The 26,063-nt window shown below is 38.0% G+C and overlaps 1 protein-coding gene across 4 annotated transcripts in view; it reads left to right on the forward strand.

The window, feature by feature from the left end:
* The window catches only part of LOC134227912 (tachykinin-like peptides receptor 86C), a 421,610-nt gene that overhangs the window by 175,158 nt on the left and 220,389 nt on the right, over positions 1-26,063 (forward strand). For 3 of the 4 annotated variants that reach the window (XM_062709627.1, XM_062709634.1, XM_062709621.1), the window contains one exon: positions 823-968. In XM_062709627.1, coding sequence (XP_062565611.1) covers positions 823-968 — 146 coding nt within the window. The remainder of the gene's footprint in view (positions 1-822; positions 969-26,063) is intronic. The other variant, XM_062709642.1, reaches the window with a different exon arrangement.

Below are 26,063 nucleotides of genomic sequence, written 5' to 3' on the forward strand. Positions count from 1 at the left end.
GATCCAAGGTAGACGAATTCCTCGACCACTTCGAAGGTATCCCGTCTATCGTAACACTCTATCGGTTCTGCCCACAAGCATGTACTTTGTCTTCGATGCATCTTTGCTTCATACTCGGCTAATGCAAGTTTTCTGCGAAATGATTATGTCTGTTTAATACTATTATCTAACGTTGTTATATTATTTATGTTTATGACCCGCTCCCTGTTTATTCTTAACATTCCGCAAAAAAGCGGGCTATTATAAAAGGATCGAATATTGATCAATGGGGTTTCAGTCAATCGGGTTAAACTTCTAATTGATTCTATTTTATATCCTTAAAGGTAAACATTTCAAATAAATAGATGAATCTTGGTAGCTAAATTCCCTGTAACTCAATTGATTCGATATTACATAAATACAGTCAACACAAAAAAGTGAATTACGTTACGATGTAGTACAAACAAGTGGCAAGTGAGACTATATATATAAGCCTTGGCATCTTAAACAACATCATGTAAGATTTTGGGATGACTAGGCTACTCCCTGGTGCCTGTCTCATGAATATTTAACTTTCATTCATTTGGAAAAATATGTCCATCTGATTTCGTCCTTTCCATTCGGCTCACAGCAGAGATGTATACAGTGTTGGACGAAAGAAAGAGCACTTTTAACCCGTTTCCCGATATTCGTTCACAATTTCTTCGTTTTTTCTGTAGTTACTACCCCATTGCAAACAGCTATTCTTACACAAAGAAGTATCCTTATTTACGTCCAACACTGTACCTAGGTCTATACGTCCACGGTTTGGTTAAATCTATTTTTCTTCTTTCCAATTTGTAGAGAATTCATCACCGAGTGTCTCTTCCCGACGACGAAGAGCCCCTACGAACTGCCGTGGCAGCTGAAGACGGCATGGGGTGTGGTGTTCGGTGCGATGCTTCTGGTGGCCATCACCGGTAACAGCATCGTGCTCTGGATAGTACTGGGTGAGTATCTGTATTTCCACGCGGATGGATGCCGTGATGGATAGAGGGTAAAAAAAATATGGGATGTGATATCATTTTTGGTGACGTGGCTGCTGGAATTGGGTATGCATATGGAATTACTACATCACTCAACTCAGGTTGGACGACTTGAAGCTCGAAAGAGCTGCAGTTAGTGGGACGATTATGGGCATTTTATGTGTGTTGCTGCAGATATATTTCCGGATAATCATCACAAATGGTAGCAAAATATCTATTTACATATTCATGAATATACGTTTTCCATCCAGATACTGAAGTTCTAGGTTGTCTTCGAATATTTGTTCAAAGACGGACATGGGATGGCCACGATCCTATATTTATCTCAGGATACAAAAGAGAATACGCACTATTAACTGTATTAGTTCATTTTACTAACTTTCATGTCAACGAAAAATAGCTAAATATATATCCCAATATTTTAGTCTTTCAACATTTGATAATTTCCACTAACAAACTATGAAGAAAGATTGCCGTTCTAATTCTTGAGCATGTTGGGTTGGTACCTAACTGACGTCAGCACCAAACTTTTGTTTCACCTCACGTTTTCATCACGCTTTTTAATGGACAAATGGAAAACATTTTATATTCTATTTGAAAGTTGCAAAATGTCCAATGTGATAAATAGATCAAGTGAGAAGTAATTGTCATAGCCTGATAAAATGTTACGAAAGGAGCAGATTTGTTAGTAGATTATTCTTTAGTTGTATTTAAATTATATTTAAGTTGGGAGTTTGAGACTATCCTGAGCTTAGCGGCAAGATGCGCTACTACAAAACAAATAGATGTTGTAGGAGACTGGGTTTGATTCTCAGCTTTATCTAGGAAATTTTCTGGTTGGAAACCGGTGCAACGTGTGTGTTAGCCTCATGATATACGAATGCAAAATGGTAACTTGGCTTAATAAATGTGGAAGTGGTCATTTAGCACTGACTCATGGTTTGATGATTGCTACAATTGATACTACATTTGTTAAAGTTCAATGAATATTTTTTCAGTGGTACGTCTCTTTGTCTGTGATATTACTGTCATCTATCTGTGCGAACTGTACACGATGTAAGACAGCGACAATGATGTGCCACAGAGATGCTCATAGAATACCAAGCAGGCTTTAAGCCATTCGAAATGTAATGGCAGAGAAAATACGAAGCAGCTGAAGTAAAGTCAGATAAATTGAAAAGGACTGTCGGGTCGGAGGAGTAATTCCACCCTCAGGAAGCACTACAATAAAACTTGTCTATTTATATGACTCCATCCGATTTATGAGTTTGTTTGAATAACTTCTGCGGACGTTTCAACGGAAATGTGATCTGTGAGAAAAGGTTCGACTCTCGCACGTTCAGGTTGGTAGCGTACGTGTGTTGTTGGATTGATTGCAGTCAGTTTCGCCAGGCGTTCGGAGGAAAAAGAACAACTTTGTGGAATGACGAAGAAACTTTTACTTGAATAAAATAGCATGGGTAAAAGGTACGGCAGGCTATAATTGGCAAGACAAATGATGTAGCAACTCGAGTAGTAGTTTGTTGAATCGTGTGATACCTGAACTCTGGAGGCAGTTCATTCTTCTTTTTCTTAGAATTACGTCCTTAACCAGGAAGCTGCTGGTCTGTAGTTTAGTATTCAGTGACACGCAACTATCTTATTGCTATGCTTATTGTTCTATTTTGATATTCGTATATTGTTTGACTAGCATAATGATACACCATCATCTGTTGTTTGAACTAAGCTCCTTCTTGAATGGGCTTGATTTGTAACATGTCCCAACAGGATGAGCTAATAAAGACGTCTTGTTGAAATAGCTAATTAGAATTAACTTTTCTCGGCTCAAAAACTTTTGTTACGTGAATCGAATTGGCATCGACAGCATACGGAGTGGTCATTCAGTACATGAGAACTACCGACTTCTAGTTCGGTCAGACGGCGAATTTGTTTCTCGATTGGGCAATGCTTCTTACTGGTGGGAGATTCGTTCAACTTTCTGGAAGTTGGGAGTTGTTTCCTATTCAAAATTGGCCAAATCAGTCTATAGGATTTGCCTGTATAAGGAAATTTACTTTTTGGCCTATGGCACTCATTCAATTTGCTCTTCGACGGAAAATTTTGCAATCAGTCATCACTGTCAGTGATATTTCACCCAGTTTTTTTTACACGGTTGGTGTTCATTTTTTTATGCTTATATGCTTTTTAACATCTTTTAAACCCAAGAGAAAAGCATTATCACTGCTAGGTGGGTTAATTAAGTTTTTTTTTGAATTCCCATAGATATTTACAGTTTGAATTAAACTAACATCAAAGCTTAAGGGATGTCGCTCTCATCCAATATCACAATAAAGCAATTTCGTTTACCCCTTCATACGGGAGCTTGGCAGAAGGAAGGTCGTGCGATATATGCCATCACAAATATTGCCCTCCGCTCGCTTTCAAACCGACTTCTATAAAAACATTCTTCATGCCTGCCGTATCCTAACGGAACTATCAATTCTATACATTCGCCTCTAATGCTATCATGAACATGTACGTCCAAGTTTGGAAGATGATATTAGCATTTCCATATCATTGTAAATCGTTTAACTTCACGTAGAAGTAACACACACGAAATCATTAATTTAGAATATAATACTGTTATTATATGCAACATAGTAGATGCATAGATAGCAATCGCTGCAAAATTCATAACGAAGTGTAGGTGAAAAACGTAGGTAGGTAGCAAGCGGAATAGCGAAAGTTCCCAGACTGTTTTTCTCCTTTTGCAAGCTAGCGCAAATGGGGCGTCTTCGTCAACAATGTCCTCTAGGAATATGCAAAACCAACATATATCTTAGTTGTGTATGAAACGGTGGTGTATTACGCTGGGTGGCAAAAACTTTCGTTCATGCTTATTGGGGTTATTGGGATGCACTTGTTGTTTGCACCCGCGCTAGTCGTTCCTCTTAAACATGCAAATTGCGCGACATGACGAAACTTCGAACAATTTTCCACTGGAGGTTATAGCGGTTGTGTGTGTCAAGTGGCAGGATAACGACGTGGTGTTTTGTATTGAAGTGTTTGTTGTTGTGAAAACCTGGATGTACTTGTAAAAATGGGCATTCTTCAATTAAAAATAGAAAAATATTTATAGAGACTGTTTAACCTTCCGGGACTCGTACCGTTGTAAAAAGTACAACACATTAAGGAAAAATGAGATAACTTTTTAGTCAGTTGACCAATTTGCTCCAAACCACCATGTATTCCTCAAAAAATTTTCTTCATCAATTGAAAAGATAATAAAAGTGATTCGATAGAAGGCTCGAGTAAATATAGCTAAATAAAAGGCTCAGGTGCACTGGGAAAAGTGACCAGTAATGAATTATTTATTTATTTCATTAACAATTCATCCTAAAGTAACGCGATTCTTTCTATATCATTTCTGATAATAACCTTGGAGTTGATTCGCAGTTCTCACTCACCTATGACCGTAGGTGGCCACCAGGCGTCCTTCCGGAAAACCCGGAACGTTCGTAAAAATGGTCATTCTGGAAAGTTCGTCCGCGAGCAGCGCAATTTTTTCTAAACCATTTCTTATGGGGATGTTTGAGCTAAGACACATTTTTCACTCTGCTATGACCGCAGGTGGCCACCAGGCGGCCTTCCGGAAAACCCGGAACGTCCTTAAAAATGGTCATTTTGTGAAGTTCGTCCTAGAGCAGCGCAATTTTTTCTAAACCATTTCTGATGGTGATTTTGGAGATATTCTACAGTTCTTACTCTACTATAACCGTTGGTGGCCACCAGGTGACCTTCCGGAAAATCCGGAACATCCGTAAAAATGGTAATTTTGAAAACAATTAATTGCATATTATTCGGCAACTCGGCCGTACGAAAACCATTTTTTTGTTAAATATCTTGGCTGTGCATATGCACAGCATATGTTTCGAAATGGACAAATTGATATGAAATTTGCGAAAAAGAATCCACGTGTCTTGGAGGGACTCGAACCCTCAACCTCCTACTCTCTGGATAGGCGTGATAACCCCTACACAACAAGACCACTTAAAGGTCACGTTTGCGGAAAAGCCATCAGAATCCGAGTACCAACCTCCACCGCGGTTAGCTCTTTTTTGCAAATTGAATATCTTTCGGATGCTTGATTTGCCCAATCTCCACATGTGCTTTACTGTTGTATATCCACAGTCAAGCGAGTGCACATTGTTTATTAAACGAGAGGATCGCACTCCATGCCCCCCAGTAACGGGCTGGGCGGGACGGTATAGAATGCGAATTCAATCGCACTCTGTTGTGCCAAAGGCTTGCTTGGCTAAAGCATTTGATGAGTTTGATTGCCTTACGTAAGCGATCGCGAGTACACAGACGCGGAATGAAGGTGAAAGACGGTTGGTACTCGGATTCTGATGGCTTTTCTGCAAACGTGACCTTTAAGTGGTCTTGTTGTGTAGGGGTTATCACGCCTATCTAGAGAGTAGGAGGTTGAGGGTTCGAGTCCCTCCAAGACACATGGATTCTTTTTCGCAAATTTCATATCAATTTGTCCATTTCGAAACATATGCTGTGCATATGCACAGCCAAGATATTTAACAAAAAAATTTTGAAAAGTTTATCCTAGAGCAGCGCAATTTTTTGTAAACCATTTCTGACGGCGTTATTCGAGTAAATACACAGCTCCTAATCTGCTACGGCCGCAGTGGCCACCAGGCGGCCTTCCGGAACATCCAGAACAAACTATTTCTGACGGTGATTTTGGATGAAATTCTCATTCATTACTCTGGATCTTGGAAAGTTTTTTCTAGAGCAGCGCATTTTTTTCTGAACCATTTCTGATAATGACCAGGAAGTTAGTCAATGCTCTTTACCATCACCACCTTCGCCAAAAGTATAATAATAGCCCAAAAATAATTGTACTACGCAAACAAATGAATAATGAATTCTATCATAATAATACCTAAATAGTAGTCATTGATGATAATAACCACATTAGAAATTCGAGAGATATTGGTCTTATTTGGCCAAAAAAAAGCAATTCCAGCTAAAAAAAAATTGTCAGGATGTGATACGAACGCAAAATACGGAATTCTAATTGGATGTAAGAAATAAGTTTTACCTGCATTTCCCATACTAACAGTTACAGTTGTCAAGTTGACTAGTCAAGTTGAAGGTACAGGATTGAAATGAAAAGGCTATGGGAATCCATTTCCTGTTCTAGCGATTACTGTAACATGAGAAGTATACAAAAAGATACAAAGTAGGCGAATGAAATGGGCCTGAGATCGAGTATGAGGCAGAAACTTTAGTTATATGACACACTTTTCTGAACACATTGGTTTTCAAATTCCAAATAACTGTAAATGACGGCACTTTTAAATATACTGCGACATCTAACAAAACTGATTGATCCATATATCAACACCCAGCGGATGTAATCCAAACTAAACAGTTTTTCAGAATAATGGTTTTCATCCTCGAGCAGCGGGCTTGGTAGTCATATGGCTACTGCTTCTGCCTCATACGCAGGAGGTCGTGGGTTCAATCCCAGGTCCGTTCCATTCTCCTACTTTGTAAAGCTATGTCCATTTAGAATCCGGAATCATTTATTGTATTGCAGCGGCACGGAAACTGACCGCTGCAAGAATTCTTTTACAGCGATTTGTCTACCTAGGCGCCTGCTTGCTGTGGTAGAAATTTCACGAAGTTTCGTGCAGCGTGTTAACAATTATTTCAGATGGAAGCCGAAAGGAGAGAAAAAAGTCTGCACACCCACGTTGATAATCCTGCTCATCGACGATGGAACTTACGTCAAAATGGATTTCGGACAGCTTCCTTGTCAAAAATTTTACATGGTGACAGCACTAGGAGTAGTTCCTGCGAAGTTTAAGTTTGATTTTTGGACAAACCTGCAAAAAAACGGATGATTTTGGCAAGGGATATGCAACTGTGGGGCAATGACCTAAGTGTTTGTGACGAATAAGACGATGGACTCGAAACTGTACACGGAGGAATGTCTCAAAAACCGCGGTCGACCTTCCATAAAGCCCATAAAGGTTCCGTGAAGTTTTGGCCAAATTTGGCGAGTTGCCACTACAGCCGGGAAGTCATCCAGTGGTACCGCGATAATAACAAAGATTTTATCGATAAAAACATAAATCCACGCAACTGCCCACAGCTCCGGTCCATCGAGATATTTTGGGCAGTAATGAAGCGGAAGCTTAAGAAAAGTGGAAAAAATGGAAAAACAGCTCGGGACGCGACTCAGATGGCCAAAATGTGGAACAAATGTGCCTAGGAAGTTGACTTCGGATGGATGCAACTTTTGATGAGAGGAATAAAGAAGAAGGTGCGAATTTTCACTAGAAACAAGAAGAAATTAGTTATACCAATAATTTTTCCTTAAAGTACATTGAATTACCCGTGTTTTGATGTATTAACCTTATTTGTACGTCAATCCGTTACCGAGATACAGATGATTTTATTATTCCGGATTCTAAATGGACATAGCTTTATCTTTTCATATATTTCTCATGTTCTAACAATCGCTAGAACTGGAAATGGACTTCCATACCATTTCCATTACTATTCTTATACCTTCAACTTGAGTATTCTAACAGTAATCTGCCAGAATTGGAAATGAACTATAGAACATGTTTCCTACATCCAATTAGAAATTCCATCAATTACCTTCTTCTATCTATCACATACACTAGCGTGATCTCTCATATACACTAGCGTCATCTGGTGTTTGGAAGAAAGCCATGGAAGAAAATGCCATCGCAGATGGTAATCTACCGGAGAAAGTTTTGAAACGGAGCCTTTGTTTCGGTTTGTGCTAATCATGTGATAGAGTTGATTGTGTTCAACGCGCTGTTATCTATATTCATTGTATTATTCTTGCGCGCTGAAAGATTTATTGCATTCCTTCTGGATCAATTCGATACATGTCGCGACTTGTTTTAGAGACGCTTAGTTCAGAGGAATTTATATTTTATTCACACCATTCGTTTGGACCGTTTTTTGTTTCGCATGGTGAATAGTGGTCAGCGGGGGCTTCTCAAAGCGCTTGGCTCGATTGCGTGCATGATGATGGTGCGCTGCAAAATGTGAGGATTAGCAGTGCGGGGGGGTAGTCACATTAATTTGGTGACGGTGATGCAGATTGTGTTGTGTTGCTTAAACGGTTATTCTGGATAATGACTACATGAGGGAGGTACGTATTATTCTAGGGGAATTTCATGGACGGGTTAGGAAGTCATAGTATGTCTATTCATAGATGGGTTTCAAAGTTACAGCTCGGTACTATTTTGATACCTGTACATTGTGGTTCTGGCGAGATAGTAAAGGCACATATGGGATGGGGAAAGAAAAATGATTGTTGAATCTCAGTCTTCTTTATTTCCATATGTGCTGAATCAGAGATTTACACAGTGAATTCCCATGAATAGATGATCAGTGATAATTAGCATGATTGGCAATAATGTTTCGCATTTAAAGAAAATCTTTGTATCTTGTCATTTATCCATGTAATGTTGGAATAAAAAAAAAATCCGCAAACTCCGATAGAACAATATTTCAATTTGCGCAAATACTCAGATAAAAGTAGTTGACTTAAAAAAAAGTTATTTCAAGTTCCTAAGGTAAATTTCAATAAGTAATACTTAGTTTAGCGGTGAGATGCGCGGCTATAAAGCAAAACCATGTTGATGGTGGCTGGGTTCGATTCCCGGTATCGGTCTGGGCAATTTTCGGTTTGAAAATTGTCTCGGCCTCCCTGGGCTTAAAAGTATCATCGTGTTCGCCTAATGATATACGAATGCTAAAATGGTAACTTGGCTTAGAAACCTCGCGGGTAATAACTGTGGAAGTGCTGAATTAACACTAAGCAGCGAGGCGGAAATGTCCCAGTGTAAGGATATAATGCCAATAAGAGATGGATTATGCATTAAAATGGGAATGAAAAATGATGCATCGAAATGAGAAAAAACTGTGATTAAATTCACTGAGAGCGCAAAGAGGGCGCTGTGATTAAATTCACTGAGAGCGCAAAGAGGGCGCTGTGATTAAATTCACTGAGAGCGCAAAGAAAGCGCTGTGATTAAATTCACTGAGAGCGCAAAGAGGGCGCTGTGATTAAATTCACTGAGAGCGCAAAGAAAGCGCTGTGATTAAATTCACTGAGAGCACGCGAGAGTGCTGTGATTAAATTCACTGAGAGCGCAAAGAGAGCGCTGTGATTAAATTCACTAAGAGCAAGAAAGAGTGTTGTGATTGATTTCACTACGAGCGCTGTACTGAGAGTGTGTGAAAAGCGCTGTGATTAAATTCTCTGAGTGCACATCAAATGTAGGTAAGCATGTAATATTATTGAATTCACTAAGTGCGCGCATAAAAGCCACTGTAATTATTTTTATTTGATACCTGTGTGGTGTTGTAAGTGCTGTGACTGATTCACTGAAAGTACAACAAATGTGCTGTGAATTAGTTTAATATGAACGTGAAGCGTTCTAGTTTACCGAAACTGTACAAAACATCTGATGGTTAAAGTTTACTAAAAGCATGTCAAATGTGTTGTGTTCAAATTCACCGAGGATCGATTTTTCTCCTGTTTGTAAACCCAGCTCTATTATTCAGAAACGAAGATAATGGCTTTATGAGGACTGTGGAAAGCCGTAGTAAGCATTGTGTTTGAATCCAATTACCGTCAAGTAACCATTCACCGTGCATTTTAGGCAATTTAGCATGTCTTAGGGCTCTCCAAATATATTAATTTTTTTTTTTGTGTCTTTATTAAAGAGACTTTCAGCCCGAGGCTGGCTCGTCTCCGAATATATTAAATTAAAAATTATACCCTTGAACATCGTCACGTACCTTAAATAATTATTTTAATTCGAATGAAAATCAGAAACTATCTGTTTTCGGCAAGGTAGATGGATGTAGATAATTTTTCAGCGATATGTTAGGGTATCCTTTCACCGTGTTAGGGCACCATTCACCGTGTGGGTAGGTACCCATTCACCGTGCATAAGAACTTTTCATTTAAATTAATTAAAATATGAATTTAAACATTGATTTTAAAATGTTATTCGTGTTTTTCATTTAGTTAAGCATCAACATGTGAAGTTTATGTGTTTTAGTGTAACACAGAAAGGACAATAATCTTTCAAGCATCGGTGATCATCGCTGAATGGCGATGCCGACGAGATGTCTAATACGACGAGATAACTAAGCAATATACAAATTTATGAGAAAGTGGAGTAGTTTGAGAGGAAACTGGTGATGAGAAAGCAATTACACTATGAATAGATTATTTACTGCACGTGGTTTGCGCTGATGCATTAGTTTTAAATATTTGAGAAAAATAATTTCCTCCCAGGTTGTAAGGTTTATGGAAATTTTTTTCTACTTTTTTTAATTCTTTGAATCTCATCATACTACGGTAACATTCTCTAAAATAAATGAAAGAAATAGATACGACTTGTAGTGCGCATTTACAGATTTTGGATTGTACTTTTTTGTTTCGTAGATAAAAAAGTGATACCTTTTTATAACGTGTCACACATGTCAGGATTTTATTTAGTTTACATTGAATGTAGACAAAAAAAAAGGTAGTTTAGGTTCGAGTAACATATGTTTTATTAAAAAAATAAATAAAATAATTCGACCTGTTATAAACAATTTTATATCTGTTTTATCGGCTATCTCACATAAAAATTAAAAATTGAATTGTCCTTTTTTGTTTCGTAGATAAAAAAGTGTTACCTTTTTATAACTTGTCACACATGTCAGGATTTTATTTAGTTTACATTGAATGTAGACAAAAAAAGGTAGTTTAGGTTCGAGTAACATATGTTTTATTAAAATAATAAATAAAATAATTCGACCTGTTATAAACAATTTTATATCTGTTTTATCGGCTATCTCACTTAAAAATAAAAAAAATAAAAATATTAAAAAATGGATGGAAACCTATTGCGGATAGGTTCAATACCAATTGCAAAATAATCCTATATATGATTCATTCATATGCTTTGAAACAATCAACCAGCATGTTATAGAAAACATATATTTTATAGAAAGGGGGATGTGGTGACAGGTGATTCACTTGTGTGAACCTCCATACTCATTGTGTGATTCGGTAGTGTGTTCATTTATATAATTAACCTGTGTGCGACACATTGATTGACCAGTGACCAGCGGTGTGAACTCCACAGTAAAGTCAATTGGGCTTTAGTCTGATATACACTCTCGTGCTGAGTACACGCGGCTACCACAGTGATGATGATTTATTTTAATTTGTTCCATACAGCAGTGCGAAAATGCCTTATCTCCAATTCTCGGATACTTATTCAAAAGGACTGTAACGGGCGGGGCTGTTTTCAGGGTTTAAAGGGAGCTCACGACCTTCACTTATGCGCCAGGTGACCGAGGTCACCGCGAAGGAGCGATTTAACAATTTATAAACTTCCCGTTCCGGCTAGAGACCTCAGGGCGGGTTGTCCGAAAATCATACACTGGCGAACCGTTCGTGTGAAACCAACAGACGGAGAATAATTGGAAATAAACAACTAAAATTGCCGCAAAGAACAAAAAAAAACATTCGATTTGCGTATCTTTCAATAAACCTTCCACTTCACAACTCAACGTTTCATTCAAACATAGGTTTTTAATCAATGAACGCCATCCATTCTCCAATACATTAATTTCTAGGGGTTAGTATCGGGTATCGCTTACTGCGTACGTCACTGTCGAGATGGATGCTGCACAGGTGGTGGGTTTCGTTGCGCGCGATTGTTGCATAATGCTGGTGGGTGGTAGCTTAAATCCCTTGACATACACCATCAGCCGTCGAACGTTGGCTGCGATGCTATATCGGTTGCTTGCCGTTTGAGCTTACCGAACGGCGGCTGGCCGCATACGAGCTTACAGAGCGGTGGTATTGATCGTGGTTGCAGGCGGCTAGTACGGTGGTCTACGATAACTGGGAAGCTTTAGCTGAGAGGGTTCGGGTCGTTCGGGTCGACACGTACCACCGTCCAGGGTGTCACTCGTTTTGTCGACACGTGTAGGTTGGGCCTGCTGACCAAGGTGGGCTCGCGGCCGGACTTCTAGCCCTAGAGTGGGACCTTCGTTTGAAGGTTTACCTTCAAACGAATTTTAGGAGTTAACATTGGTACTTTTCTTTTTATGTTTCCTTACCTTTTAGTTTACTGCAATTCACGCAGTGTTGAGCAGTCTTGGTTAGGTTTTCTCGTACCACCTCTCTAGTCAATGTTTTCCTGAAACTAACTCTAAATTAGCTTCTCATTTTTCCCTACTCATTTCATACTAACCACGACTACTTTTTATTACCAGCTCGCTCAACCTTTGCACTAAACTCTACTTTTCTATGCTAAGCTACTGTTCGGGTTTGGGTGCTCACAACTAAGTTCTCCTGTCACGTTTTCACTGCTTCGTGGTCGGAATGATATCTGATTACACAGATGGAATATTCTGGCTATACACATATATTGCCTTTTATTCTACACCCGAGTGCCTACATCGGTTGATTTCGCCTTCGGAAACCTTTTTCCGGTGGCCTAAACATGAATGTCATGTATGATTTTGACAGCTCCCTTTGGCGCTCTAGTCGACACGAAAGTCCTTGATTGCTAACGCTTAGTATTTTTTTAAAGAAGGTATGATAAGGGTAGGTTGGGGATAAGTATATCTTTTTGTTCTGTAACCTCGTTACAGGACGTTGTGATTTTGTAAACAAAAATTGGCACGTCGATTTGTCCTAACTGATGGTACTCCCACGCAAACAAACCACACCAGCAGGTAGCTGAAGAGTTCCCCTACCTGTCTTTGGTGATGATTTGCGTGGGAGTGCTATCATATTGGACAAATCGACGTTTGAATCTTTGTTTACAAAATCACATACGTCCTTTTGAATAAGTATCTGAGAATTGTATTAAATCCAGAATGCGTCATTTTTCTATAGCCTGTTTCTTCTGTTACTAAAACGCTTTTTGTCGCAAAAGACATTTTGACTTTGAAAACATTAAATTCAAATTGTATACCAAAATAAGGCCAACATGGTTAAAAAGATCCGCGGAAAAAATAATTAAAATTTCGTTTCGCTCCGTAAAATATCGATGAAATAAGACTTTGATTTCGTATCGTTTCGAAATTACGTAAGAAAATATTTAGTTCGTTTCGTTTCGTTTGCAATCAAAATGAACATTTTAAATTTCGTTTCGCCCGAGAAAAGTTTGTTATCGCATACCCTTACGAAAATGGGCGCATTCATGCTTCAGATTGATTATTTGTTTACAATTTAACCTTAAATAAAATAACTTTCATTTTTTTGGCATTGAATCTGGATACAGCGATGAGTCGATCTATAAAATGTTCAAATTTTATCTGCCCCTGATTTCGTCTACGCCCGATTTTATGACAGTTTTGATATGATTTCTTCACGATCCAATTTTGCCACATTTTAGGAAGTCTATATGACAGTCAAAATCCATTAATTGCTTTATATTTGTGCTATTTTGACCTCTCTAAAGAATTTTTCTCGATACATTTCATAATGAGCAAGAAAGGCATCATCACCGCGAAGTGGATCAATCTCGGTTTTTAACATAGGAGAACAAAATAAACCCTTCGACAATTCAAATGGATGATTGAACTCTGGCATAATTTTTTGGAGGTGAGTCAGGTGTGTTTCTATTCTCGATTGATATGAAGCGTTCATGAGGTTTGAGATTTTGAGTTTTCTCCCAACACTGCTTATTGCCTCAGTTTCACAGTGCACTAAACAAATGTGCAGTAGGTATGTAGATTTGTGAGTAGAGTCAAGATCTGTCATTGTTAGAGGGAATTAGATTTAATTAGTGATATTATAAGGAATTAGATGAACTCGTTTATTGAGTCAGCGAGAATATACAACTCCACTAAAGACTCTCCAATAAAGAATTCATAATCCACAAAATCGATTTTGTTAAAGCATCACTCAATTGTGTACAGGGATCTCGCCTAAATCCCGAGGAGATTAATGGTGTACTGCTTTATTATTATTTCTTGACTGATGATGATTTGTTCGTTTTGTCAACAAGTTTAGCTTACCTCCTTCAAGAAAACTTAAAAAATAGCGACGAAATGAATTGACCCTCATTAATCAAAATGGAAACTTCCCGGTACGGCGATATGGAGGAAAAGCGAGTGGTTGAATGGAATGGGTGTATGAAGATAAGAATTTTTTGAAAGCTATTATTTTCATTTGCTTCGTTGTTTGCCATCATCTGTATGCACGGTCATGGTATACCACAGATAAAAAGACTTTCCACATAGAAGAAAAATCTGATGAAATTTTGGTCATGCAACCATTTTCAATCAATGCTTAATGAACTGATCTTTCATATGATGTAATTAACCGACAAAAAACCCTTGAAAAAAATTAAGCTCGACTTCAAGTCGAGTCAAGTATGAGACAGTGTAGACGGCTTTACAGTTTAGGTCGAAATACGTATAAAGATTGGATAGATTGGATGGAATTAAATAGGATAGTACTAAGCTAGTCTTATTGTTTGCATAGGAGGTTGTTTTGCCATGACATTATCGGTAAAGCGAAACGGTTTAAATGAGTTTTCTTTGTTTTAATCGATTCGCCTATACTTTTCAGTTCATGTGCTGCTACCGACGCCATGATCTAAAAGCTGTCATCAATATTTAAAAGTTATCGAAAAACTGACGTATGTTTTATATCTCTGTTTTTATTATTTACGTAGGTTTTGTTTCACGTTTCGTGTTAGCAGAATAATTTACATGAGGAGTGAACAGATCTTCACAATAGAATGTTTAATTGCAGCTTTGAAATCTAGGTACTTATTAATTTTTATTGCTCTCTACGTTAAAAGTATGCAGTAATGAATGAACCTTCATCAAAAATACTTTGCGGTGCTGGGAAAAGCTCAAAATCAACAAAACTCATGAACGATTCAGATAAACCGTGAGCTAAAACGCAACCAACTCATTTCCTAAAAAATCATGCTTGAGTTTAATCCAGGGCTTCCCAACGTACGGCCCGCGGGCCGGATGCGGCTCTCGGCTCCATTTTTTGTGGCCCGCGGCATGTAAGAAAAATAACCTCATAATCGGCCCGCCAGCTTTTCTATTCGACTCCAGAAGTTTTTTTTTTAAATTTTTATTCATTAGTCAATATGGAAATTTTAAATCAAAGCTCGCGCTGCAAAACTATTCATTTAAATTTGAAGCAAAAATAATATTTTTCATAATTTGAAAGGAAAACGCGATGTTTCACATTAACACTTTGTATCTTGGGGTCGCTTACCCAAAATACAAAGGGTTGATGTGAAACATCGCGTTTTCAATGAGGATTAGTTTATGTTCGCGTTGCAAAAATGAAAGCCGGTTTGCTTAATTTGTTCGGAAAGTTTTGCTTCATTGAAGGCAGGGTTACTGGAAATCGCATCAAGTATCTCGCATTCACTCATACTTTGCGAACGGAATCGGAAAAGAACGATAAAAGATGCATCCCGAATGAACCGCACAAAATATATCTTCCCAAAGCTGACGAGTGAATCCTATATGAATATGTTTCGTATTTATTCGTACTGCATTAGCGTCGGGTTTGATTCATCACCATGTGGTGAGTGACTCCGGTGTGTGCAAAAGTGTTGTACTGTTCGTACTGCTTTTGCATCGGCCCCTGTACTAAAACGGTGGTGCTGTTTGAAAGAGATGGCGCCACAACATTTAAAGTACAATTAATTTCCTTGTTTGGACAAATCACCCATTTTTACCATGCGTAGTTCTCACCAACTACGCATCTCATCGATATAAAATACGGATAAAAAATGCTTGGAATATTTAATAGGTTTCAGTTCAAAACAATAAAAGAGCTTTCATTATGTCTCCATACCATACCATGTCTCCATAGTTATTTACTTTAAATTTCTTCAAGGCTGTTCTCCACCTCGTGTGTGTAGAAGTAAATTAAAAAATCTACTATATTGAACAGCAGATACAGCTAGTTTTTATGGTGAAGCTGAACCACATTGATACAAATACGCAACAACATAACACCATCTGTCACCTGGTAATGTATATTTGCAGTTATACCATCATGTGTAGTAGGCCTCAGCAGAATTTTTACTAGAATGCAACTGACGACGTTCTATAGTGACAGTCTTATGAGACATTCAATGACCTGAAAGACTTTTTTACTCAAGTTAAATATCGATAGCTAACCAACATGTATTCCTCAAATTTTTTAGGCGAAACAGGGCAATTTTTTGAGGCAGCCTTCACAAAACCAAAAATCCATTTGGTTTGTAAGAACAGATAAGAACCATTATTATGGAAGTAAGTTTAGTCTGCAATTCAATAATTTAACGGCGCTAGTGTATAGGCACTGATGGAGCTAGGGCGTGATGGGGCACGTGACCCACCAAATTGAATGTTTATTCTGAAATTTGATTATATACGCCAATTTTGGTAATATTTCCGGAAGAATGTTTTAAAAAATTTGTAAAAATCTTCAAATTATTTTCTGAAGAAATTCCTGTAATTTCCAAGAAATTTCTGGAACAATTCATCAAGACGTTTTCTGGAATTTTACCAAATACAAATACTAAATTAATTGAAAGAATCCAAAAGCATTTATAAAGAAATTTCAGAAAGGATTCCTAAATAAATTTTCATCGAAACTCCTATACTGCCCCACTCACATAACAGTAAAATTTCACTTTTCATCACTTTTGAGTTAACCCAACCCGGGCAGAAGCCATGAACACAATAATACAACATGATGTGGACTTAATTGATATAAGAGATAAAAGAACAGGCAAATATATCAAAAAATTACACCGAAATATCATTAAAATATCAAGATATGCTATGAATAAGAATCTATAAGAACTAATGGCACATGATATTGATCACTTATTACAAATACCATAAGTTAGTCTTCTCATGATATTTTAGTGCAAAATATTGATATTATCGTCTGATCTTTTATCTTTTATATCAATCATGTCCATATCTTATTGTGCTATCCTATCAACATTTGATATTTTTGAACTATTATCGTCTACTCGGGAATGGATAGTGTTGATCTTGTATGTCCAAAAATACAAAGTCATGTGCGTTCAATATTGAAAGTACTCGCATAATAGTTCCATTAAGAATTTGCACAACCTGACTGCACAGAACCAAACACTGTTTAACCCTAACTAAATTGTTTCACGGTAATCTATCGAATGATGAGCTACTCAGCAAAATTTTAATAACATCTAATGTAAAACATCATTATTAGATTTTTTGAAACTTTATATGAAACATGCGATTTGAAACATCAATGGCTATTATATCTGTATGCGACAAAAACGGCATGTGACTGGCATATATGCGAATGGGGGAAGTATATTAATCTCATAGGAATTTCTTATCGAATTACAATATTTTACAAAGATATTTCCGAATTTTTTGAAAGATTTTCCAAAGAAATTCCCAAAAGAAGTTCCAAAGAAATTCGTAAAGAAATTTCTAAAGTAATTTCCAAAGTTATCATAGACATCACGGAGGGCTTTCCCTGTAGAGTTTTTTTTATAGAATTCTTGGAGAAAATTAAAAATGTCGAGAAATCCTTTGTCGAAAACATTCAATATTTGGCAGCTTCTTAGCTTCGGACGGCGGAACTAAGCATAAGAGCACGGATCAAGAAGGCTAGAGCTGTTTTTGCGAGTTTACGGAACATATAAAGATCCAATCAGATTAGCCAACGCACTAAATTTCAAATATTTCCTAATCTAAAGTGAAATCCGTGTTTTTATATGCCAGTGAGACTTGATGTGTATTGAAGTTACTGGTGCCCCCACCATTACCATAACTCTGGCTCCGCCAATGTGTATAGGGTAAATGGGGTAAATGATGTATAGATCAAATGATGTACAATCAGAGCCGTAGCGTGGACTCCCGGCGCCCTGGGCGAATTCTTTTTGTGTGCCCCTCTCTTACTATGGAAAAATGCGCAAATTTTTTTAGTTTTGTATTCTTTGTGACAAATATTTTCACATTATATTTCGAGTGGATAATTAGTAGGAATGCAACTAAAAGCACTCGAAATCTCACGAGATTCAGCAGCTAAATGGAGCAAGAATGTATGTAAACAACCGTAAAGTCTTGTGGAGTCTAGTGCATTTGTGCGCTTTCATGCAGCATGGAAAGCGAAATTCTAAGAGCGGGAAATGTTTGACAACCAAGTAACTGCAAAATAATTTTGTTTATGGGAGTGATTTCAAAATATCCTTCTACTCGCTTGAGCGCAGAAAAGGGGCTCTATCCGCAGCACCCAGCGTAAAACCTAATTTTTAAAAATATTTTATTTATTTTTGTTGTCGCTGAAATTGCGCTTGCAAGGCAGTGGCAAATATATTGCCACAAATTTTCCAATGTTTCTGAACTGTTTAATGTATAACAAACATTCATTCGAGTTTAATACTATGTTGTTTTTGTTAATTTATTGTTTAGATTCGTCTGCCTTTCAAAGAGTAAAATCGTATAAGTTTCGACTCAATTACGTCGTCGCACATACGCTACCGCTGTCAAGCGGATGCATCCCTGAACTCATCTTCAACTAAAAGCCCTAGATCTCCCAAATAACTTTAATGAAGACTGTAAGCGTCTATCTTTTAAGTTTGAAGCGATATAACAATAATTAACGTCTAATTGTACTAAATACAAGGCTCGTGGGCTCGCGCTTCAAATGTTCCGAATGGCTAAAGCAGAACCTCTAGGTTTATATCCATAAGAGAATCCTGTGTAACGCTCTCTACAACTTCCAATCATACCCAATCATCATCACTCGCGATGAGTTTTGGCGATCCATCGCTCGTGATGCAATCAACAAGGAATCCGATGAACACTTTATACGCAAAGCAAGAATCCATGCAGATACGAATAACTGGTGAGTGCCGTTTGCTTCCAATTTGCAGATACTGGTAACTCAGTGATTGGCAAAAGCACGGATGAAAAGGGAAGCCCAAAATGTATGGTTTGGTTCATTGCGTATCGTGTTCTCACGCGTGACGAAGACACACAAACAAAAATGTTGGTATTCATAACTGAGCGGCATCTCAAGCGAAAGATGATGCTATGTAGGAATCAGTAACCCTGATTGAAGGTACAAATTCTGAATCCAAGTATTCTATGAAATACGATATTTGAAAGGGCACAGGTAGGAAACAAAAGTTAATAGAATTACAAAGGTTTCAATTTAAATTTCCATTTATTGATTCAAATTATTGGTACAATGCACAGTGTTTTCTAACCCAGGAATTCGTGATCGAAAATGTTTTGGCCATGAAAAGTTGATTTTAGAGGCTCAGTGACTTCAGAGAAAAGTTTCAGTATGTTAAGTCCCATATTTTGTAAAAAAAATTGTTTTGACTAATCCCCCTAAAAGTGAGATGGAAATTCCCTTTCCTCCAATTATAAAGATACATCATTGGTGTCTTCGAGAAAGTTGTAGAAAAAGGTTCTACGAAAAATTTTGCTATATAAATTTTATTTCTATCTGCTATAGAAGTCAAGATATGGGTCGTTATATAAGAACGACCACCAAAAATCAGGTTTTTCAAGAGACTCTCGTCAATATATTTTTTAGATTTTTCAAATGTTCTACAAAGATGTCCGTCACGATAAAAAAAACATGAACCTTCCGAAGCTAGCTTCTTTTTATTTTTAATATTGACGAAGTTTTTGAAGATTTTTTGTTTTCAGTTCATTTTTTGTTTTTCCAGTATCTGCAAATGATGTATCTTCATAATTGGAGGAAAGAGAATTTCCATCTCACTTTTAGGGGGAATAGTCAAAAAAATTTTTTTTTGCAGAATATGGAGCTTAATATACTGAAACTTTTCTCCGAAGTCACTGAGACTCTAAAATTAACTTTTCATGGCCAAAACATTTTCGATCACGAATTCCTGGGTTAGAAAACACTGTGCAATGTATTATAGTATCAACAAACTCTTTTCACTCAAGCTAATACGAAGTCAGAAAATGCAGTACGGGCCAGTTTTGCCATTAGTAAGATTTTGGAAAAAAAACGGACGATTTTTTTCCAGGACGGAGAACTTGTTCAGGAATATTGACATCGTGTCGTAAGGAAACAGCCTCTTCCTGTAGATTTGAAAGCTACGTAACGTGAAAACCCGTCAGCTTCATATTCTACTCTCTCTCTACTCTTTTTCTCCTTCGAAAACTTAAGTGACCTTACGATTGATGGAACACCAGCAATGGTAGGAAAGAACAGTGGCGTTGTGACAATTCTAAGCAAAGAAAAGTAATCACATAGGTATGGCGATATTTCCCTGCCATTCCACATTCACCAAAAGAATCGATATGCGAAAACGATCAATATTCCTCAAGTATTGACCATCGTTTTTAAGACAATCAACTTTATCAACGTTAGGGAACTCAACCCCCACTAATTATAAATGATGTTGACGGAAATGAAAGCCGCTATTTTTACACGATAAAGGAAAACATTGCCCGAGCTGAACGATCCTGAATAGATGAGTGACTTGGCTTTCCTAGCAGATATCGCCAAACATCTCAATGACTTGAAATGTGGTACATTTCTCTCATCCGATTGCAAGCAGTTCATGCAAATACCGTTTTGACTCGAAGTCCGGACACCTAAGCACTGCTGAATTTTCAGTTCAATATTTCAAACGGAATTAAGTACTTGACACTGAGTGATAACACACCTTGTCAAGATTAACTTATTAAATTTGCTGTAGTGTACTGAAAATGACATTTTGTATGCAAGAAATAGCTAATATAATCGAAAACATTGAACATCGCTTGCTTCGAAATCCGGACACAGTATAAGGGATGCTTCAAATACCGGACAATTTTGCTTCGAATTTCCGGACACTTCAAGTTTGGGTATGTTGATTCTCAAATAGCCAATTTAATCCGTTCAAAGACAACTAGGATATAGCATTCATATTTCTCAATTAATATAAATCCGTAAGGAAAGGTTTCTATACACATTTGTATGGAAATCTAACATCCCCCGGTTGTGAGTGCCATCCGAAGTTTCTGCTCCGAGATCGACCAGGACTACCAAAAAACAGCATTTGAAACCAAGCAGGAGCATTTAACTGCAATATACAATATTCGGAATCTAATAATTTACAATCTCCCCCCTTTCTCCTTTCAAGGTAGAACGCTTTTTTGACGTTTGACGTGTCTGTGGGTAATAAAATATTTTCTTCAATACTACCTCTCAAATTCAACGTGGGTAAGCTGCAATAAGGTACCAGTCAAAACGATTAATGCAAGAGATGGCGTGTTTTCAATGGTAGTAAAACCGAAATTTCATCACTATTAGACTACTAATCAGTGCAAACTAAGTGTAGGAGATAATCTTTTCACCTCATACTTCATTCCTTATCATTACTTTCTTCTAAAACACCTCCATTTTCCATAAATTTTCAAAATACTTGATTTTCCCATACATTTTATCGATTTCCAACTACCATTCTTCCATGAGCTCATGGTGAAAATTTTGAAAATCTCAGAACATAGAGTAGCAGGCTTAACAAAACAGATAGAAACGCCGGTATCGCCACTCAGTGACGAGTACCGTAAACATGGTGCACGGAAGGTTGTTGTCTACACTTTTTACGACTGCTGCACCCTGGAAGCAAATGTCATCGAAGTAAACAGTCGGTCCCTTATTAGTAATATTTGTGTCTTTTAAAAACCATTTCAGTTTGGTTTTAGAAATCAAGGATGGAAAGGAGCGATTCAAATAATGAATTCATGCGGATTTATAAATCCGGGCGTGTCCGAGAAATGTTGAGTTTTTTTATTTGACGGGAGTCGTTCACAACTTGTCTGTTTATACAATTCTGTTAAAATAGCTAATTTAACGAGCTTGTTTTTTTTCCTACAAAAATGTGAAAGGTTAAAAAATACATTTGAAAACAACCTTTCACTAGAAACTGAAGGCAAGTTTCGCTAGTTGTGAACAATTAATAAAGTGATACCATTTACAATATGTGTATAAAAGTATATATCGATAAGCTGAGAGTAAGTAATGTTCCTTTTGGAGTGTAGCAACTCAAATCTAATGAAACTGTTACTATGATTGCTCATAACGAATCATTTGATTTCAATTAACTTAACTGAAAATCAGTTATTTAACATCATTTCAGCATGTCCGGAAATCGAAGCAATTGTAAAAGCTTGCCTCGAAGTCCGGACATACAGAAAATGTAATAAAAATTATAAAGCTAAGAATTCCCAAGCAATTTCTCTAACTCATGACAAAGAGTACTATCATACTATGTTAATGAATTACTAATACCCCTTGCAAATGATAGAATATAGAAAATATGGGCTTAGTTTTTCTAATGTTGAGTCTTAAGCTGCATTCTAAGAAAATCGAAATTCACCGTTGATTATGACATGCTTTCAAGTTTTACCTCTAATTTTAAAGTTTTTACCACAGATCACGAATTACTTACATTCGTTTAAATGGTTTCAAGTCCAAGAATTGCTCCCTGCATTGATAACCCAAGAAATACTTGTTGAGATGGTAAATTAAGTCAAATAACAATTGAAGTGTCCGGCTTTCGAAGCGTCCGGCAATTCGAAGCAAAACGGTATGTTCAATGTGCAGAAAAAGTAAAGAAATTTCCATTTTCAACATCCGGTAAATGGTGTGAATAGATTAATTTAATGTCTCAAATGGATCTCAGTGCAACGACGAAAACAAAATAAACAAAAAAGATTGTTTCAACGCAATTAAATCGTGATCAGTTTTTTAGAAAGTGAAAAAAAAATGAAAATATTTAAAAATTTATGTACAAAATATTTTCTGACCCGCCATCAAGTGTGAATTCTGAAAATGGCCCGTGGCTTGAAAAGGTTGGGCAGGCCTGGTTTAATCAATCATTTGCACATATTACTTTGAAACGCTTTTTGGAGCGAAATGATTTTTCGGCAAATGAGTGAAATGAGGCGATTTGACATGAAAAATCAAGTACGATGCTTTCCTTCAGAATCGCAAACGAGTTTGCTCGTGCGTGGAAGACTCTATGATTACGATTTGAGAATAATTTTACCAACACTGGCTCTGGTCCACATAATCAGTAGCGTATATTTGGAGGCTGATTTTCGATTCTTTCATTGCAACGAGCTGCGTTTAATGAGTGACATCTTGCTTGATCCGAGATCGATCATTGTGGTAATGTAGTAGACAAAATTCCCAAAAAACACTTCAAAGAGCGGTCATTAATAATGCACTCCATTAGTACCGTTCCAGCATGGTAACGCGATTTTCCAGGTAAAAACACAATTCAATCTTCTCGGTGATGACGGCAAAAAAGTGAAACAAAATCCATTACATTTGCTGTGTTCTTGAAATTACCACCATCAATCATGCTTGAATGAATTTCATCTGCCAAATTTGTGTGCGTCGCCTGATTGGAAACTGTCAAGCTTCGCTTGCCCTCCTTCGGGACGGCCATGCAGCGTAAAATAGATTGTCGCCATCAACAGTTTGGAAGCCATAAGCCCTGGGCTGGTGATCATAAATTTGCATTCATAACACACTCACGAAATGCCATAAGCGAAGCTTTTTGGCACATATTTCGAGAAGCAAGGGTAAATGTGCGCGAAAAGGCTAAAGCACTACAGCAACAAGTGAACCATGTGTCATCGCCACGTGCATACCTTCTTCCTTGTATAAACATCGATTAATTTGTCGATGCCTGGCAATCGATGCATTGCTATGTAAAAGAAGAGCATAGCGAAAAATTGAAAAAAAAACCACTGAAATATGTTGATGAAATGCAAAATTAATTAACCAGGGTAGCCATTTTTAATCCATTTTGCGCTTCTCCGGAATTGTTACCTTCAGTCAATATTCAGTTTCACGAAGTTCCAGATTGCATTCGAGAGAAAATGGGATTAATGATCAATATCTAATTAGTAAAAACCCAGATTTATCCACCTACTGGTGATGATACCTTTCTTGTTCATTGCGGAAATTGATAGGAGGGATAAGTGTGAAGAAGAGTAAATGAAAAAGACACAAGTATGTTCTAAGATATCACGGTCAAGACGGTTGATGATCGTGTACTTGGGCTGAAGGATATGCAAGGGCTTGACGATCCCTCCCCAGGCCATCTGCGAGTTGTGGGGCTTGCCTAGGATGTGGTGGGGTTTGACAGTGGGCCCTGTCAAATTCCTATAAAAAGCTGCATGTATCCGCAAGTAGGCCCCACAAAGCGACCGTGTGCCGCTCAAAGCTCACAAGCCCAAGTCCTGGTGTTAGGTGGGACGCTAAACAGCCCTGACACGACGGCCCTCCGACGAGACAGGAGGTTTGCGCAGGCCCAATAATCCGCCTGGAAAATCAATCATTACGAACAATATAATGGATAATGCGACTCGATATAATCGGCAAAGACCTTGGCGACGAATACAGAATCGATCTACGATGAATTACATCCCCGAAACTTCGACGTCGTGGCGCTGCAGAAGATTTGCTGGACAGGACAGAAAGTGTGGAAAAGCAGGCATCGAGCGGCTACCTTCTACCAAAGCTGTGGCACCACCAACGAGCTGGGAACCGGCTTCATAGTTCTGGGTAAGATGCGCCATTAGAGTGATTCAAATTTTGACTTTTTTGCCCCCCGATGCTTAAACGATTGCATTTGCCATTTTAATAATCCTCCTAAATTTTTAGCAATTTTGGATGTAATTTGGCTGTGCACACGTCATTTGAAGTTTGTATGGAAATTACTGTGAAAACTGACCCTTATGTGGAAGACCGTTCCGTGAGGTGGCCCATAAACTATTTAAATATAATCAACACATTGCCTACACAGAATACTTCTCAAGCTGAAAGGCAGTTGTTGTTGCGAAGCGATTTCTCGTTTGGAAGCAAAGTTATGAAGAAAACAAAAATGATCATTATTGATATTGATGTTATTCTTTTACGTGTTATATTAAATTTCTCACGATTCAGTATTTCCCTAATAACTTTTCTTGTGATCATCAAATCGTTTCGCAACAAAGACGGCCTGTTTCATTGTAAAATTTCTCATGTTGCCGATATACTCATATGTTGTTAGAGTTTAAAGAAAAGCGTTAGGGAACGGTTTTCCATGAAAGTTATTGTTTTCATAGCAATTTTCATACAAACATAAAACCGCGCGTGCTCACTCAATTTACTTCCAAATTAGCTAAAAATTTAGGTGGGTTAATAAAAAGGCAAATGCAATCGTTTAAGCATGGGGGAGCAAAAAAGTCAAAATTTGAATCACTCTAATGCGCCATCGTGTGATTGGGTGGCAGCCAATCAACACAAGGATGTGCAAGCTGCCCGACGACGAGAAAGAAGCGTTCTACGCACAGCTGGAGCAGACATACAATGGATGCCCACTGCGGGACGTCAAAATCGTCATCGGTGACATGAACGTACAGGTAGGAATGGAGGAAATGTATAGACCGGTCATCGGACCGGATAGTCTGCACACCGTATCGAATGACAACGGCCAACGATGCATAAACTTCGCAGCCTCTCGCGAAATGGTAGTCCGCAGCACCTTCTTTCCCCGCAAAAAATATCCACCAGACCACATGGAGATCACCTGACCAAGAAACGGAAAACCAAATCGACCACGTTCTAATCGACGGTAAATTCTTCTCCGACATCACGAACGTCCGCACTTACCGCAGTGCGAATATTGAATCCGACCACTACCTCGTTGCAGTATGCCGGCGCTCAAAACTCTCGACGGTGTACAACACGCGTCGATGTCGGATGCCGCGGCCTAACATTGGGCGGCTACAAGACGGTAGACTAGCCCAAGAATACGCGCTGCAGTTGGAAGTGGCACTCCCAACGGAAGAGCAGCTAGGCGCAGCGTCTCTTGAAGATGGCTGAAAAGATATTCGATCCGCCATTGGTAGCACCGCAACCGCTGCACTTGACACGGTGCCCCCGGGTCAGAGAAACGACTGGTATGACGGCGAATGTGAGCAGTTAGT

This window comes from Armigeres subalbatus, chromosome 1 (assembly GCF_024139115.2).
Source record: "Armigeres subalbatus isolate Guangzhou_Male chromosome 1, GZ_Asu_2, whole genome shotgun sequence".
Lineage (NCBI taxonomy): Eukaryota > Metazoa > Arthropoda > Insecta > Diptera > Culicidae > Armigeres > Armigeres subalbatus.